Genomic DNA, 17,771 nt, shown 5'->3' on the forward strand with positions numbered 1-17,771 from the left:
AAAGGCTGCATCAACTGCTGTGACGGCAGAAGCGATGAGAATAGAGTAGCACCAATAAAGATAAAAATGTTGAGAAAAGATCAGAGCAGTGGCTCTGATACCATATTAGAAATACTGAATAAATTTATTGTATTTCTTAGTTAAAGAATGTAAATGAGAGTCTTTATATAGGAGGCATATGTGTGCAGTACAAGTAAGAGTGTAGTACCAGCATGTGTGCTATACAAGTAATCTAGGTGGGCCTAAAACTCATAATACTATACACATTAACAAACATTAACCAAATTTTTATTTAATTTTTAAATGGTAGTAGGGATGGCAGTGGGGTGGGGCTGAAGGATAGGGTCTTCACCCCCACCTTGCATGGTTTTATCTTACCTTGTCCCTGGCTTCCATCCTCGTTTTGAAAAACTTTACTTCATATTAATTTGTCACATTCAACTCCACACTTATTGCAATTTTTTTTATCTATTTATAAAGCTTTTTTCGTTAATATAAATATATTTGAAATAACAATTAAATTTTTTATTTTAGTAAAAAATATATTATTTTAATCAAATTAATTTTTAGTACGAGTTTAACAATATTATCTAAAGTGTTTAGTAAGATAATATCACAGTAAAACAAAAATTTTATTATTCGTGCATTTAAAATACTTAGTAATACAAACTAAGTCTTTAGCGCTGATAAAGTGGGGCAGGGAGGGGCTAAAAAGCCTAAACCCATATCTGCCCCACCTAGGAGTACGGGTGAAATATCTTGCTTCGAACCTGTCCCACCACCTTTGCAGGGCAAAAAAAACTCATAGTGAGCGAAGTGGGGTGGAGTAGGGAAAAATTATCATTCCTAGTAGCTAATGTTTAAAATTTTTCCTATTTGTAATGATAGATTGATTTTTATGCATAATGTATAATTTTGCGTTCTAGCTAGTAGAATTATTTGATAAGTGAAAGGTAAGTTTTTTTTTTTTTTTTTTTAAACTAATTCATAGATTTAAATGTTGAAAATAGGTTATAGGGGCGGCTTGATACATTTAGAGGTCTAAGCCAAAAAACTGAATTGAGATCATTCATATATTTAAATATGACTTAAAAAAATTAAAAATATTACTTATACTCTGTTCTCCTATTTTAGATGGAAATTTACTTTTTAACATGAATCACTTACAATAAAAAAAAAAAGTTATACCAAAAACTGATTGGTGTCTTGGTCTGATAATAAAGAGCTATCATCAGGAGCGGACGCCATAAGTTAAAACTCTCTTTCAAAAAAAAAAAAAAAAGTTTATAGACATAAAAAAAAGTTGACAACTAAACTTGTGTAATTTTTTTGTCTATTGCTTTTTTATTTTTTTTATAAGTGCTACATTCACAATATTTTTACAACAATTCTTAAGTATTAAGTTGTTACTATTTTTAATTTGAACCCACCACTAAAATTACTTTTTTTTTATACTACCAATAACAGTAGTCTTTAATAACTTGCTATTTAGGATTTGTCGCAAAAGTTTTCTGAAAAATGTTGTGGACATAGTATTTCCCCTTTTTTTTTTTTATAAAAAATTATTTTATTTATTGGCTAATATTTGGACTTAATTAATACTATTGCAACGAAATAAATAACTATATTAGTTAAAATTAGGAGGTCTTTTTCTACTTAGAGACCTTAAGCAAAAGCCTTATTTGCCTATACTGTAAGCTGGCCTTGCTTCCAACCATATATTTATCTGAACACAATCTTGAACCCTGCTGCTACCTGCTAAGGCATGGTTACAATGAAAACTTCAAGTCTTGTGTCTGAAAAACCCAGTTTTCTCTTGAAAATCTATGTCCTACTCTAGAACAACACACTTCCATAGAGCTTAAAGCCGAAAAAAGTGACAAAGAATCACCTTCCCACTGCCTCAGTCCTCATATGACAACATATCCCTAGCAAATTCAAGAGCTGAGCACGTTAAGGTTTGAAAAAGGCAAGTCAAAACAAGTTAAATAAATAAATAAATAAATAACCTCATATTTCCAATATATTATTATACCAAATAAGAGTAGCATTATATTTCCAAACATTCAGATTCTCAAGTAGTATATTCGGTTTTTTTTTTTTTTTAATCTCAAGTAGTATATTCTTAGAATTCTAGATGCTCGGCTCTATATTATCCTCCAAATCAAATGTCACATATATGTTATAGTCATCGCACGTAAATTAATTGAAATTCTCAGCTACTTCGAATAAGCATTTAGTTATTGATTGAATAAAATTAAAATGTCTCCAAAAATTTTCCTAGGCGCGCTGCATCTCTTGTTGAGAATTTTTGGGGAAATCAATAATAAAAGTATCAAATTAGAGATTTCCCATAAAAAAATAAAAGGCAAAGAGATACAATAATATTTTTTCTTTAAGATGACATTTTGCCACTACTCAAATGTGTTTGTTAATTTGTTGCATGCAAATCATCTCCAAGATACAACTAAACCAAGATTCTACAAGTATAAAACTTGAAGAATCGTGTGACTTTCTTTATATGGTGTGCAAAGTCTATCAAACAAATGAACAGTGGCGGCTCCACTTGTAGGTGTCCTGATATGCCAAAAAAAAATTTATATACTTGCAAATAAAAAATTTACATAAATAATTAATTTAAACCATTATGTTTTGTGTCCACCTGACTTGAAAAAAAAAATTTATATGCATATACATATATTTTTAAAAATATATTATGTGGGGGGAAAAGCCCAAACTTACGTAGTGGGCCTAGGGCCCTATTTGGGGATTACTGTGTATCCGAATAGAAGGAACTGGTTGAGATGGAGTCCATCTGAAAGAAGGATACTTGGAAACAAAGGAGGAATACAATCCGAAGAGGTCGTCAACGGTTCAAAGAAGTCTTACTCCTCGGATAGGAATAGTCTTGATTAATCAAATGTGTGGAAGGTCCGAATGATCTTCCTAGCAACCTCGATGATAAAGATAAGCTCTGAGTATGTCTGGAGGCGATAAGAATGAATAAATATCTAAAGGAAAAGCTGCTACCACCGTATTAAATGCACTGCAGCAACTTTTCTGGCCGCATTTATGTGGAGAAGACCCCTGAATAGTGTAACTTCAGCTACTGTCACTCACAAAAAGTTAAAGAAGATACATGACATGACATCCGCTCAAGTAGGTATCTAGATAAGGAACAAGTGGACGATGGGGATGATGGGGAAGGATGCTATATAAAGAAGAAGTGCTCCTGATAAAAGGGGGGAGAAAAAGACGAGAGAAAAAAAAATGAAGGTTTTATTGTAACCCTAAGAATTGTAACCAGTATTCAATTTATCATAAGTCTCTTCGGACTTCAGCTTATTTGATCTTTACGTGTATTTTTATGCTGGTTTATACTTGAACGTTGTGATCAACCGTTGTGAGCTCCACAGTCAACCTAACTCTATCATCCACACTCTACAAATTTATTGTTTTGGGCTTGGGTCACAAATCCTAACCCTACATATTATAGACTAAATTAACATATTTTGACCACTCTAATAAAAATGTTGAACAGCTTGACTTGAGAATCACAAGAATTGAGTTTAATAAAAATAAAAGTATTATATCCACAACATTTTGATAATAATCACAACAAATTTTACTGATTCTAATTTGGTTTAAGCTTAATACTAAAATCTTTTACCCACCAATAGTAGTTTGTCGCATAAGATTTGCTGTGAAAATAATTATGGCCTCCAAACACGATTCTTAACCACTTAAAAAAAAAAAAAAAAAAAAAGCTTTAATAAGAACAATAAAAAATAACCCAAATAACCCAAACAAAAATAAGACTAGACCAAACAACAAGAAGTGAACAGATTATTCAACAAAAAGTCTATTCAAATACAAAAATAAAAATAAAAATTTATAATCACTCAAATTTGTAACACATTTAACTCATTACATAAAAATAATTTCTAATTTCGTTTTTTCCTTAAAAAATGGTACTAAGAGAAATACTGTGGTCATAAGTTTTCTCTAGTTGTGCCAGTAGTTATGCTTTCTTTGATTTTACAGTTGCAACAATTTTTCTTTCCTTAGCAGTTTGGCTCGTAATTATAGCAAATATCATCTCTCTCTCTCTCTCTCTCTCTCTCTCTCTCTCTCTCTCCATTTATTTTTCTCTTCTTTATTATCATTTTAGACTCTCTCTCACTTTATTATTCTCATATTAGCATTATCACTTCCCACTCTATCTCTTATTATCATTATTATTTCTTTTAGTACAAAGAAATTGTAATATTTCATATATTTGTGTGTTTGTGTGTATGTGTGTTTTGTGACGTTGATATATTAAGTTGTCTCTCTATTAAATTTTGTATAATTTAAGTTTTTTAGTGACCAATTGAAACAAAATTCTTAGAGCCACCGTGTTATTTATTTATAAAAATGAAATGTCAACTTTATATTGCAACAAGCACTCAAATTTTTTTTACAAATTACAAGGTTGTTATTACTTGCCATTAATAGCATAAAAATGCTTATTTCCCTTAACATGCTGCATAACTCTACCAAAAAAAAAAAAAAAAAACTTTCTACAACTGCTTGGCTTTGGCGACGATGTACCTCTTGAGTGAGCCTTTCTTGCTTGATTGAGCTATTTAGTAATTGTTTTAAAACTAAAATAGATAGTTCCACATATCCCTCAATTGTATCTTGCTCAACCATGGACCAGAGAAAAACTTCGTACAATTGTATCTTGCTCAACCAAGGACCAGAAAGAAACTTCGTATATTTCGAAACTAAATATAGAACAACAAACATGGTTTTAATTTAATTTATTTAAAAATATCTCAAATCTTGTAATGTTTAAGTAGGATTACATATGGGCACCTTAGAGCATTCACAATTGATTTTCATATCTCATTTTATTTTACCATCCTAAAAAGCAATTTTATCAATTATACCATATCATTTTACAATACACCCAGCATCTAAAAACTCTATTATTTTACCATTTTATTAAAATATTATTTTTTTAATCTTTTTTTATTATTATTATTTCTCTTTTTCTCCTCTTTTTCCTCTCTTTCACCCTCAATCTCTAGCACCGGCCTCAACCTCTAGCAAACACATACCCAACAAAATCACAAGAAGCAAATCACAACAAAAATTCACCCAAATCAAACAAGCACCAGAACTAAACAATCTCAACCTCTAGCACCAGCCATAACTAAACAAACAATCACCACCACGCCACCACTACCCTCTGGCCAAACAAACCCAGCAAACACCGAAACTCACCATCAAACCCATCGAAACAAATCCCCCAACTCATCGGAAAAAATCACAACCATCAGACCTAAATCCAACCACCCAATGCCAACCCAAACACCACCCAAACGCGATCCAAATCCGACCCAAACGCCAGAAACCGGAACCAAAAACCCAAAATAAAATAAAATAAAATAAAATAAAACCTACCAAAATATGAAAGCAATCCAACCAACCAAATGCCGGCCACCAAACCCAAAAACTGGCCACCATGTCAACACCACCAAACCCACCAAATGCTGGTCTTTATGCCGATCTCCACATCGGTCTCCCACCGATCTCCACTGCGCTGACCTCCAGCCACCACGCCCATAGCAGCCGCGCCACCAGCCTTGCCACCACGCCGATCTAGAAATCCAATCGGCGTGAGCTCCGATTTGGCTTGGTGATTCGACGTAAGCTCCGAGAGAGAAGCTTGACAATGACGAGAGAGAGAGAGAGGGGGGATGAGAAACAGAGAAGGAAAAGAGAAAAAATGATAGAGGAGAGAGAAATTGCCGGGTAAAAAGAGCATTAAATTTTATTTTTATTTTTATACCATTCAGCTACAGTACCATCTTACATTTAAGATGATACTGTAGCTAAATCTCAACAAAAAAAAAAAAAAAAGGTTTTTCCCATATGGCCTTCCAGTTGCTAAGCATTTGTTGGGCTTGTATGCCAAATGTATCTTACATTTGGCATATGGAAAGCCCACTGCGAATGTTCTTATAGTAGAAGCAAAATTGTTTACAGATCTCTTTTATTCTATTAATTTTTCTCATATTTGTAGACAGAATTTTTGTAACTCATGATCTTACTAGACATGTTAGAGGTTTCACTGTGTGAATAGAAAATGTTCCTTCACACATTAACAACTCTCAACTGATATGGGCTAATTTTTGTTTTCAATAATTGCTTGGTATTTCTTCTACCAAAGGAAAAAAAAAAAAAAAGAAGAGTAGGGTTATATTCTTGAGCCCCCACTTTAATAATGTACCACGACTAAAAAAGAACCATAAATAGTAAATACAAGAATGCTTAAGCTAACAGCAAAGTAGTAGTACAGGGTGTATGCATGACAACTAGTCTAGTACGCCCCGAAGTTAACACTTTAACAGCCAAAAAGAGTCCCATTTTTTTACATAACTTCAATGCGCATTATCTTCTGGCACAGTTCTTGTCCTGATTTGGCCAACTTGTATCCAGCCTTCAAGTTCAAACTTCAAATTAATGGCCAGTATAGAAAATGTGTCACCATAGACAGAACTAAAAAAAAAAAAAAAAAAACTTTCTACAACTGCTTGGCTTTGGCGACGATGTACCTCTTGAGTGAGCCTTTCTTGCTTGATTGAGCTATTTAGTAATTGTTTTAAAACTAAAATAGATAGTTCCACATATCCCTCAATTGTATCTTGCTCAACCAAGGACCAGAGAAAAACTTCGTACAATTGTATCTTGCTCAACCAAGGACCAGAGAGAAACTTCGTATATTTCGAAACTAAATATAGAACAACAAACATGGTTTTAATTTAATTTATTTAAAAATATCTCAAATCTTGTAATGCTTAAGTAGGATTACATATGGGCACCTTAGAGCATCCACAGCCGTTTTCATATCTCATTTTATTTTACCATCCTAAAAAGCAACTTTATCAATTATACCATATCATTTTACAATACACCCAGCATCCAAAAACTCTATTATTTTACCATTTTATTAAAATATTATTTTTTAATCTTTTTTTTTTCATTTCTCTTTTTCTCCTCTTTTTCCTCTCTTTCACCCTCAACCTCTAGCACCGGCCTCAACCTCTAGCAAACACATACCCAGCAAAATCATAAGAAGCAAATCACAACAAAAATTCACCCAAATCAAACAAGCACTAGAACTAAACAATCTCAACCTCTAGCACCAGCCACAACTAAACAAACAATCACCACCACGCCACCACTACCCTCTGGCCAAACAAACCCAGCAAACACCGAAACCCACCATCAAACCCATCGAAACAAATCCCCCAACCCATCGGAAAAAATCACAACCATTGGACCTAAATCCAACCACCCAATGCCAACCCAAACACCACCCAAACGCGACCCAAATCTGACCCAAACGCCGGAAACTGGAACCAAAAACCCAAAATAAAATAAAATAAAATAAAATAAAATAAAACTCACCAAAATATGAAAGCAATCCAACCAACCAAATGTCAGCCACCAAACCCAAAAACTGGCCACCATGTCAACACTACCAACCCCACCAAACGCCGGTCTTTATGCCGATCTCCACATTGGTCTCCCACCGATCTCCACCGCGCTGACCTCCAGCCACCACGCCCATAGCAGCCGCGCCACCAGCCTCGCCACCACGCCGATCTAGAAATCCAATCGGCGTGAGCTCCGATTTGGCTTGGTGATTCGACATAAGCTCCAAGAGAGAAGCTTGACAATGACGAGAGAGAGAGAGGGGATGAGAAACAGAGAAGGAAAAGAGAGAAAAGAAAGAGAAAAAATGATAGAGGAGAGAGAAATTGCCGGGTAAAAAGAGCATTAAATTTTATTTTTATTTTTATACCATTCAGCTACAGTATCATCTTACATTTAAGATGATACTGTAGCTAAATCTAAAAAAAAAAAAAAAGTTTTTCCCATATGGCCTTCCAGTTGCTAAGCATTTGTAGGGCTTGTATGCCAAATGTATCTTACATTTGGCATATGGAAAGCCCACTGCGAATGTTCTTATAGTAGAAGCAAAATTGTTTACAGATCTCTTTTATCTCTTAATTTTTTCATATTTGTAGACATAATTTTTGTAACTCATGATCTTACTAGACATGTTAGAGGTTTCATTGTGTGAATAGAAAATGTTTCTTCACACTTAACAACTCTCAACTGATATGGGCTAATTTGTTGTTCAATAATTGCTTGGCATTTCTTCTACCAAAGAAAAAAAAAAAAAAAAAAGAGTAGATTATATTCTTGAGCCCCACTTTAATAATGTACCACGACTAAAAAAGAACCATAAATACAAGAATGCTTAAGCTAACAGCAAAGTAGTAGTACAGGGTGTATGCATGACAACTAGTCTACGTACGCCCCGAAGTTAACACTTTAACGCAAAAAGAGTCCCATTTTTTTACATAACTTCAATGCGCATTATCTTCTGGCACAGTTCTTGTCCTGATTTGGCCAACTTGTATCCAGCCTTCAAGTTCAAACTTCAAATTAATGGCCAGTATAGAAAATGTGTCACCATAGACAGAACATTATTGATGTGGCCTTCTTAAAGACATTCGTCACCTATTTATTGGGTTGAAACTTGAAACACCAAATAATAGTGCTGAGTGGTATTTCTAAAACAGCCAATAGTTTCTTAGGGCTTCCGTATCCAGCTCCCTCTCTTGTTTTAAAAGGAAATAAATAAATAAAAAGGTAAATTATAAAGTTAGTTATTATTTTTATATTATATTTTAATATAGTCTCTAATATTTAATTGTATTAATTTAATTTGATTTTTTAATATAAGATAAAATTTTTACTCTAATATATATGTATGAAATTTTTCTTGAAAACTTAAATTTCAACTTTACTTTCCAAACTGCACAAACATTTAACTTTTAACTTTTATGATGTAAAGTCAATTTAATCACGTCCATTATCTCATTTATAAAAAAAAAAAAAAAAAACGTGCGAGACGGAATAATAAAAAGCTTTTTTTTCATGCAACGTCATTTGTTAACTGTACCATCACGTCAAATTTTTTTTTTTTTATTCCCAAATTAATTCTGAGCCACATGAGATCAGTATCATCTCACTAAAATACCACCACTCTCCTCCATTAAAATCAAGATCAGGACCATCAGGTCAGAGACGCCTACAAAGACACCTAATACAAAGTCGACGCTATGGCCAAGAAAATCCAAACACGTACCTGTAGCCAAGAAGGTTTTGGAAAGATAAACACAAGTGATGATAAAGAGGCTGAAATTATCAACCAAAAGGTTCATGAACAAAGGCCAGATAACATCTCTTGAAGTACTTAACTCTGATATCAATTTCTTACCCTTAGGAGATTCATTTTAGGGATTTTAGACTTTTAGTGAGATGATACTGATCTCATCGTGTCTCAGTTTAATTTGGGTTTTTTTTTAAAAAATTTTAATATTAATTTTAGATCTGACATGGCGGTCTAGTTGGCTAATGATGTCGCATAAAAATAATTTTTATTAATCTATTTGATACATCAACTTTTTCCATCTAAGAATAATGACAATTACTAAATTGACATAATACTGAAAATATTATGAATCAGATTGACACAATTAAAAGACTAGAGACCAAATTTAAATATGATGTATATGATAGAAACCAATTTTGTAATTTACCCTAAATAAAATATTGGCATAAATGCACTTTTAGTTCGTACATTTTGGCCTCATTTCTGTTTTGGTTCCTACTTTTCTATTTTACCACTTTTAGTCCTCAAAATGAAAAATACGTCTTATTTTAGTATCTACCGTAATCTACTTACGAAAATATCCTATGTAGTAAACGAAGTGTACAGCTGACACACTAAATGCTTACATGCCCAATAAAATAATATTAAAAAAATTTATTTGGCATTTAAAAATGTCACCTCAGCATTTTAATGAAAAAATAAAAACAAAAAAAATTTAATTTCGCAATTCTAATTTAAATTAAAAAAAAAAAAAAAACCTTTTTTCTTTTCAGTTTTAAAGATTAGAAAAAAAAAAACTTGAAGAAACTTTCATAATTTTTCTTAAATTTTCTTGTCAACCAAACACAACATCGTCAATAAACACAAAACTTAAACACGGTGCCACTCATTTTTCATTTTCCTATCTCTTCTCCCTCTTGGCTTTCTCTTATTTCTTTTTCTCTTTAAGTTCAAGTTGTAGTTTTTGGATATGGCTTTGATATGGGTTTAGAGAAAGTGAGGTTGAGATGTGGTGGTTTAGATTTGGGTAAAGAGATAGGGGCTGAGGTCGGCGGTGGTTTGGATTTGGATTTAGAGAGAGAGAGAGAGAGAGAGAGAGAGAGGGGTGATTTGGAGTAGATTGGCAGTGAACCCAGTCCTTTTGCTCTTCAACTTTCACACTGTTCTCCTTTGACGTCATCACTAATGATTCTCTATACCGCACCGTCTTCGCCAAAGACACGCTCTCTCTCTCTCTCTCTCTCTCTCTCTCTCTATTTTTTATATTTGGACAATTGAAAGTATCAAATCGAGGTTTGGAGGAAGAGCAAGGCAACACGACTAGACTCAATTTCTCTCAAATCGATGTTTCTCTCTCAAATTGGTGGGTCTTTCTCAATGAGATCATGATTGCTGGGTTTTGGTCTCAATGGGTTTTTGGTGTTTTGGATTTGAGATGTTTTGGTCTTAATGGGTTTTGATGTTTGATCTGCCGAAGGTTTCGAGATTGTGTATGTATTTGTGTTGTGGAGGTTATTGTATTTGTGATCTTGTCTTCTAGTTGTGTCCTGAGTTTGTGTTCTTAAGATTAAATTTTATGGGTCATGTTAATGTTTAAGATGAAATTAAATATGAATTTATTTTTTTTGGGTTTCAATTTTTTTTTCTTTTATTAAATTTGATATTTTTTTAATTATATTAAATGTTGAGATGACCTTTTTTTTAATATCACATGAATATTTTAATATTATGTTATTGACCACATCAATGTTAAGCGTGCCTTGCACTCCGTTTGTTATGCAATATATTTTTGTTAAATGAGTAACAACAAAGATCAAAATATAACGCATTTTTTATTTATGAATTAAAAATGATAAAATAAAAATATAAAAATGTAAAATAGAAAAAAATCCAAAATATAGAACCAAAAATACTCCTAAAATATTCTTAGTATTGCATGACATCAGGATGACATGCTTCAAACTACGGAGCCCCACATCACGGTTGTACTCCATCTCACGGGTGCAAAAAAGAACTCGATAATGCCACGTGTCAAAAGCAGGGTTTCCAACAGGCTTGTCCATCCTCGTTAACTCAAAGATTCTCAAACGCCTGATTATATGCAGCCAAATATACAGATCACACGGCCACTTTAAAATCACCTTCATCAGTATTAATAAATTATATTAAAAATAATGAAAAGTCTAGGATTATAAAATTGTTCACAACTTTTTGTCACAATTATAAAATGATAAAGTGTGATTAGTGAAGAAAAAATAGTGGGTCTATGTGTAAATAATAGTTAATCACTCACCATTTACAAGTCAGAATTGTGACAATAAAGTTGTGGAATAATTTATAATCCTAAAATTACTCTATAAATAATGCTACCATACACAATATTTTTATAACAATTCCAAATAAAATTTAAATGATAGTTTGTTATTGACTTGTAAACAAGCAATGATAATGGTGGCTTATAATATAACTCTGACTTATAAACAAGCCATGGTTTTCGATGGCTCATAATATAACTGGTATTAGTTAACTACTTATACTTTGGAACGTTAGAGTTGTAGCAAAGAAGTTATAGAATAATTTGTGGTGCTAGAACTATTCTAAAAAAAATGCCTCCTACCAAACATTTTTATAACAATTTCAAACAAAATTTAGGTTATAATTTGTTATTGACTTATAAACAAATGATGTTAGTGGTGGCTTAAAATATAATTCTGACTTTTAAATAAGCAGCAACTCCTAATGTAACTGATATTAATATGTTATTTAGGATTTGTTGTTAAAATATTGTAGCATTACGAAATAGGACTCACTAATTCTAGTATATCTTCCAATATAAACGTTCCACATGTCAAAAATATATTGCATCAACATTCATTTAGCCCCTAGATTCTTTTAAGGAGACGTTTGGTTCGCCGTGATATTGACTGTGTTTGGATAGAACGGTTTGTTGCTTAAAGTTGAGTTACGTTTTACTCCGTTTTTTTTTTTTTTTTTTTTTTTTTCTTTGGCCGCACTTGTTGACTGGGAGGGGACAAAATTTACTGTGCGTGAACAGTAAATGCACTGTTCACGCACTGTTCACGCACTATTTATGTATTAAAAATATTAAAAGTGGGTCCCACAACACTATTTACATATTTAAAAATTATTTTGCTACAGTGTTTTCAGCAACAATCAGTTTTTATCAACTTTCAGCAACAATAAGTGTTATCCAAACGGACCCATTGCATTACGTCATAATGTTACATTTTTATAATCTTACATTAATGCAATCTCGATACAAAAACACAATATTATATTTTTTAAGAAGGTAATAAAATTAAGATAATGTGATATAATTTTTAATTTTTAATTTCGATAATATTAAAAAAAAATAAAAAACTAAAAAAATAAAAATAAAAAACAAGGTCAAATTTGTCATGAGGACGAGAAAAGATTTTATTAAACAAAAAGAAGAAAAAAAAAATCAGGGATTTGATGAAGAGGCGGTGGAGCCTACAAGAAAAACAGGGGATATAGTTGGTCAGTTGGTCAGGGTCAGGTGCAGTGCTCGGGTGTGATGTGAGTGTAATGAGAGAGAGACTTCAGATAACGTCAACTTCAGGTCCGGACTGCCACTAAGCGCCAGCCTGTACCCAGCTGTCTTCCAACCCCTTCCCTCAAATTTCAAAAAATTAATATTTAAAAAAAACAAAAAAAACAGGCTGTTCGCAACTAACTCTATTTTCTAAACCCCTTAAGCTTCTTCAACCTCCCTCATATGTCCCCATTCTCACCTCCGTACTCTTTTACTCTTTTTTAGAGAGAGAGAGAGAGAAAGAGAGCAACAGTTTCGGTTTTTTAACCTTACTCTCTCTTCAGATAACATAGAGAGAGAAATTAATAATATGAAGGTTTGTGTTTGGAGTTGGAGGTTGTAGCAGCTGTGGTGGAAGTACGCATTGCACTCAGTCTTGGAAGAGTTAACAGTGTTTTCTCAAAATAGAAAAAAAATATCAGAGAAGCGAGGGCGAGGAAACTATGGATCCGTGCCCTTTTGTGCGCTTGACCGTAGGCAATCTGGCCCTCAAGGTTCCTGTTGCCTCAAAGCCCGCTCGCTCCGTTGTTCATCCTTCTTCTTCTCCATGTTTCTGCAAAATCAAGCTCAAGAACTTTCCGCTCCAGACCGCCGTCGTGCCGTTCATTCCGCCGGAGAATCAGTTTCCCGACGGCCACGTCCATAACTTGGCGGCTACGTTTCACTTGAGCAAGTCCGATCTTGAAAAGTTCGCCGGAAAATCGATTTTCGCCGGGAAACTCTGCTTGAGAATCTCGATCTACACCGGCCGGAGAGGCACTACCTGCGGCGTGAACTCGGGGAAGTTGTTGGCGAAAGTGTCCGTACCGTTGGATCTGGCGGGAACGGAGTCTAGGCCTTCTACTGTTTTTCACAACGGTTGGATTTCGGTTGGGAAAGAAGCCAAAGGCTCCTCCGCGCGATTCCACTTGAATGTGAAGGCGGAGCCTGATCCAAGGTTCGTGTTTCAGTTCGATGGCGAGCCTGAGTGTAGTCCCCAAGTTTTTCAGATCCAAGGCAACATTAGGCAACCGGTTTTTACTTGCAAATTCAGTTTCAGAAGCACCGGTGACCGGAATCAAAGATCAAGGTTAGCTAGGACTTCCATTTCCCTTTCATTTTACCTTTTCAGTTTCTTCTCGCTTTTCGCTAGGGTTTTACATTTATATTATTCCTCGTGTTTCTCCTTTTGTTTCACTGCGAATTTTTTAAAATGCTTTGGTGTAATAAATAATCTGTTCCTAATTTATGGATTTTTAGGGCTTTGGTAAAGTTTCGTTGGTATATAATTTTAAATGTTTGAAGAAGTTAAACTAACTTAACTAAAGCTAATTCAAAGTGTACGGTAAAGCTATCACGAAATCGAATTCTGCACTTTTTGCTGTTCTTTTAATCCTCAGGTGTTTTGGCTTTTTACTATTTTTGAAAAATCCCAAAGCTAAAGTTTTGAAGATTGTGTCCCAAATTTATACAATTAGTTAATGACCTTTCTTCAATGCATGTATTCTTTGCTTGTTAATTAATTTGTTCTCATTTTTTTTTCACTGTTCATTTCAGATCATTACAATCCGACCTAGGCAGCTCGAGAGGCTGGCTAAGCTCATTTGGGAGCGAGCGAGAGAGACCAGGAAAGGAACGAAAGGGATGGTCCATAACGGTCCACGATCTTTCCGGCTCACCAGTAGCCGCAGCGTCAATGGTCACGCCTTTCGTTGCCTCGCCCGGGTCGGACCGAGTCAGTCGGTCCAACCCGGGATCCTGGCTCATTCTCCGCCCAGGAGACGGGACCTGGAAACCCTGGGGCCGCCTCGAGGCGTGGCGCGAGCGAGGCGGCTCGGACGGGTTGGGCTATCGATTCGAGCTCATCCCGGACATGGGTGCGGCCGGCATTGTGTTGGCGGAATCGACATTGAGCTCGCACAAAGGAGGGAAATTCCTGATCGACTTGGGGTCGAGCTCGAACGGTCGAGTCACGCCGGTTAACTCGAACTCGCCAGCGTGCAGTCCGAGAGGTAGCGGGGACTACGGGCTTGGGCTGTGGCCATATTGCGTGTACAGAGGGTTTGTAATGTCGGCTAGCGTGGAAGGAGAGAGTAAATGCAGCAAACCCAGCGTGGAAGTGAGTGTGCAACACGTGAATTGTACGGAGGATGCTGCTGCTTTCGTGGCTTTAGCAGCAGCTCTGGATCTTAGCATGGATGCCTGTAGGCTTTTCTCTCATCGACTCAGGAAAGAGCTTTGCCAGCCACACGATTTGCTCAGCTAATGGATCATGATGATTCATCATGATTATTCAATCCGTTTCTTTTTTTCTTTTATTCAAATCTTTTTTTGGTTAATTGTGATTGGGGTTTTCGATGGATTTTGGATTCCATCGGCTGTGAGTGAGAGATTTACTACTAACAAACAATCTACAGACTGTACAGTGAGAGAGAGAAGAGGGGTAGACAGGGCACGCTTTGTTTTTACTTGTGTGGCTTGTATTGATTATGTTTTTTTTCCTTTTTGGTAAAAAACTTGTGGGGGTTGTTTTCGAGAAATTTTTAGTCGCTGACTGACTCCATAATCTTCATTTTTATATAATTCCTAATTTTATACTTGCAGTATATAAACAATGAAGAACAGGTACACGTTATTATTATGCGTGCACGTTATATGTGTCAATACAGGTATTAATTATGACTTCATTTGTTGACAGCAAAGTGGATGATAGCTGTAAGTTCGTTTATATGAATGAATGTGGCTTAGATACCCGTGCACAGTTTGGCAAGCTATTAATGACTTTGCACAGAATTAAGGACTAGTTTGTTAATGACTTTTGTGACTTAGGTGGCTGGTGCCATTATTTAATTAATTAATGGGTACGTTTTTGCTGCTGGCTTGCAGATTAAGAACATTGTTTGTTAATATACCTTTGAGAAATCGGATCCACTTCTTTCACACGAGCGAAATTTGAACAAAACTACATTAAAAATAAATACTGAATAAGTAATTTCTTCTGTTTTTTGGTAGTGGTAGGACAGGAGTTTGGTAGAGCGTGCGTATGGTTGGGTCCAGTTTTTATTTTTATTTTTATTTTTTGCGCTTTACAACTGGGTAGGAGGGGACCAAATAGGCAAATACCATCAAGTTCCACCCCCAAAAATTGAATTAAAAAATTACATATCAAACTGGCGGAAAGGAAACGAGGGGGTCAAATTAGTTAGTGGGGTCGTTGGGTGCAGTGTGGCTATGGTAAGGTGTACTGTGGTTTTGGCTAAGAATGGGTGTAAAATACTATGATAGTGGGCTAGACGCAAACTACAAACAAAGGCAAGGGCACAGACTTGCCTTGGGGTGCTTCGTTTGCACTCGAGAATCATGAGTCACGGTCATGACTTGCTCTCACTTCACTAGGAAGGACCGTTCGCAGCTTTTATGGGAAAGCGAAGCGTAAAGGTTCATGTCACATGTGCTACGATGCGGTACAAAAAAGTGGAGATTGAGGACAAAACCCAATTAGCGACTAGAGCTTCAAGAGTTGTGCCTAGTGTCGTGGTCAATGCCAACGAAAGAGAACTTCAAACATTTAATAAAAAAATATTCAATAAAACCAATTTTTTTAACAAAATTTTCAAATCTTGGGGGTGGTGAGTTGTAATTTGCAAATAATTGACAATAACTTCACCACTCAATAATTATGAATTTTATTGTGAAAAAACTTATGCATTTAGCATTGTTAAAACAATTTTGGATGGCAATATACCTTTCTATGCAAGGGCGTAATCAAAAAATTTTGTTTGAGGAGGCTAACTTATGATACTAATTTATTAGTTTATACAAACTTTTATAAATATGCACAAACACATACATCTATACACACATATAACTTAGTATCCTTCATAGTAAACTCTTAAGTTTTCATTTTTAATATAAGTTACCAAATCATGTACCAAAGTAGGTAAAAAAATTTCAATTGAACTAATAAAGTATTCAAAGACAAGAATGATTCAAAATTTTAACAGACACAAGAATGCATTTTACAACAAAAAATGAATGTGAGGAAAAAAAAAATCTTTGTAATTACTAGATCAATTGAACAATTTTTTTAAGAGCATCATTGGACCAGCTCAAATATTTGGGAGGCAATGAGTCTCATTTTTGTAGGCTAATAATTAAAATGTTAAATATTTATACATGTAGCTTTGCTCCTGTATCTATGTGTGTTATCGTTTCAATTCAGGGATGCTGGTCCTAAGCGTTTGCATTTATATCTCTATGACAGTCATGTATGGTGGTGGATTGAATGAACTGGTGATGTTTGTATTGGCTTTCATGGCTTTGGTTTAGACCATGTCGCACTTTGTCATGAGAGCGGTGATATGGTTATACACATGTTCCAATAAAACGACGCCAACTAACGATGCAAAAAATCTTAGAGGACCATTCGTATAAAATGGACTTTTGGAAGACATGCACAAGAAGATCACTTAATTAGAGAGTATCATTATGGTGTCAACTAAAACTTTTCTGACGTTGAAGTCATAACTCACAAAAACCAAATTTACACAAAGTAAAAGAGTTTTGCTATGATTTTTTTTTTCCATACCTTGGAGTGGATGTGGTTTGATGTTTTTATAATGTCCAATTTTGGCCACATTATCCTTAATTCTTTCCATTTATTGGAGACATGGCAAAATGGATTCAACAAGACTAATAGATGGTGAGAATCTCAGGAGTTGTTCTTATCACGAGAGATCATGGATTGATGGAGCAAAAATCACACAACTCAACTCAGTAAATTGCGTCTTTCAATATTCCCTCGCCCTCCTATTCTCTTCCACTCCAGGTTGGACGAGTGAATATTGAATGGGTCAAAACATCTTCAGACAAGTATAGTTGGCTGGTTAATGCCTGTTAATATGTAAAACATATGCGATCTCAAAAGCTTAACCGGCAAAATATTATAAATTTAACTAAAAGTCATCATAGATA

General features: G+C 34.7%; 1 protein-coding gene across 1 annotated transcript; it reads left to right on the forward strand.

Moving 5' to 3' along the window:
• Positions 1-12,983: 12,983 nt before the first annotated feature.
• On the forward strand, positions 12,984-15,394 carry LOC112004475 (uncharacterized). Its single transcript, XM_024036734.2, has 2 exons — positions 12,984-13,887; positions 14,355-15,394. Exons 1-2 carry the CDS (start codon positions 13,262-13,264, stop codon positions 15,061-15,063), a joined length of 1,335 nt encoding a protein of 444 aa, XP_023892502.1. The 5' UTR covers positions 12,984-13,261; the 3' UTR covers positions 15,064-15,394.
• Positions 15,395-17,771: the final 2,377 nt, after the last annotated feature.

Source organism: Quercus suber, unplaced genomic scaffold, assembly GCF_002906115.3.
Source record: "Quercus suber isolate HL8 unplaced genomic scaffold, Cork oak 2.0 scaffold_274, whole genome shotgun sequence".
Lineage (NCBI taxonomy): Eukaryota > Viridiplantae > Streptophyta > Magnoliopsida > Fagales > Fagaceae > Quercus > Quercus suber.

Coding starts and splice junctions, on each gene's coding strand:
- LOC112004475 (XM_024036734.2), top strand. CDS start 13,262: ATGGATCCGTGCCCTTTTGTGCGCTTGACCGTAGGCAATCTGGCCCTC. Junction 13,888..14,354: donor GACCGGAATCAAAGATCAAG/GTTAGCTAGGAC, acceptor TGTTCATTTCAG/ATCATTACAATCCGACCTAG.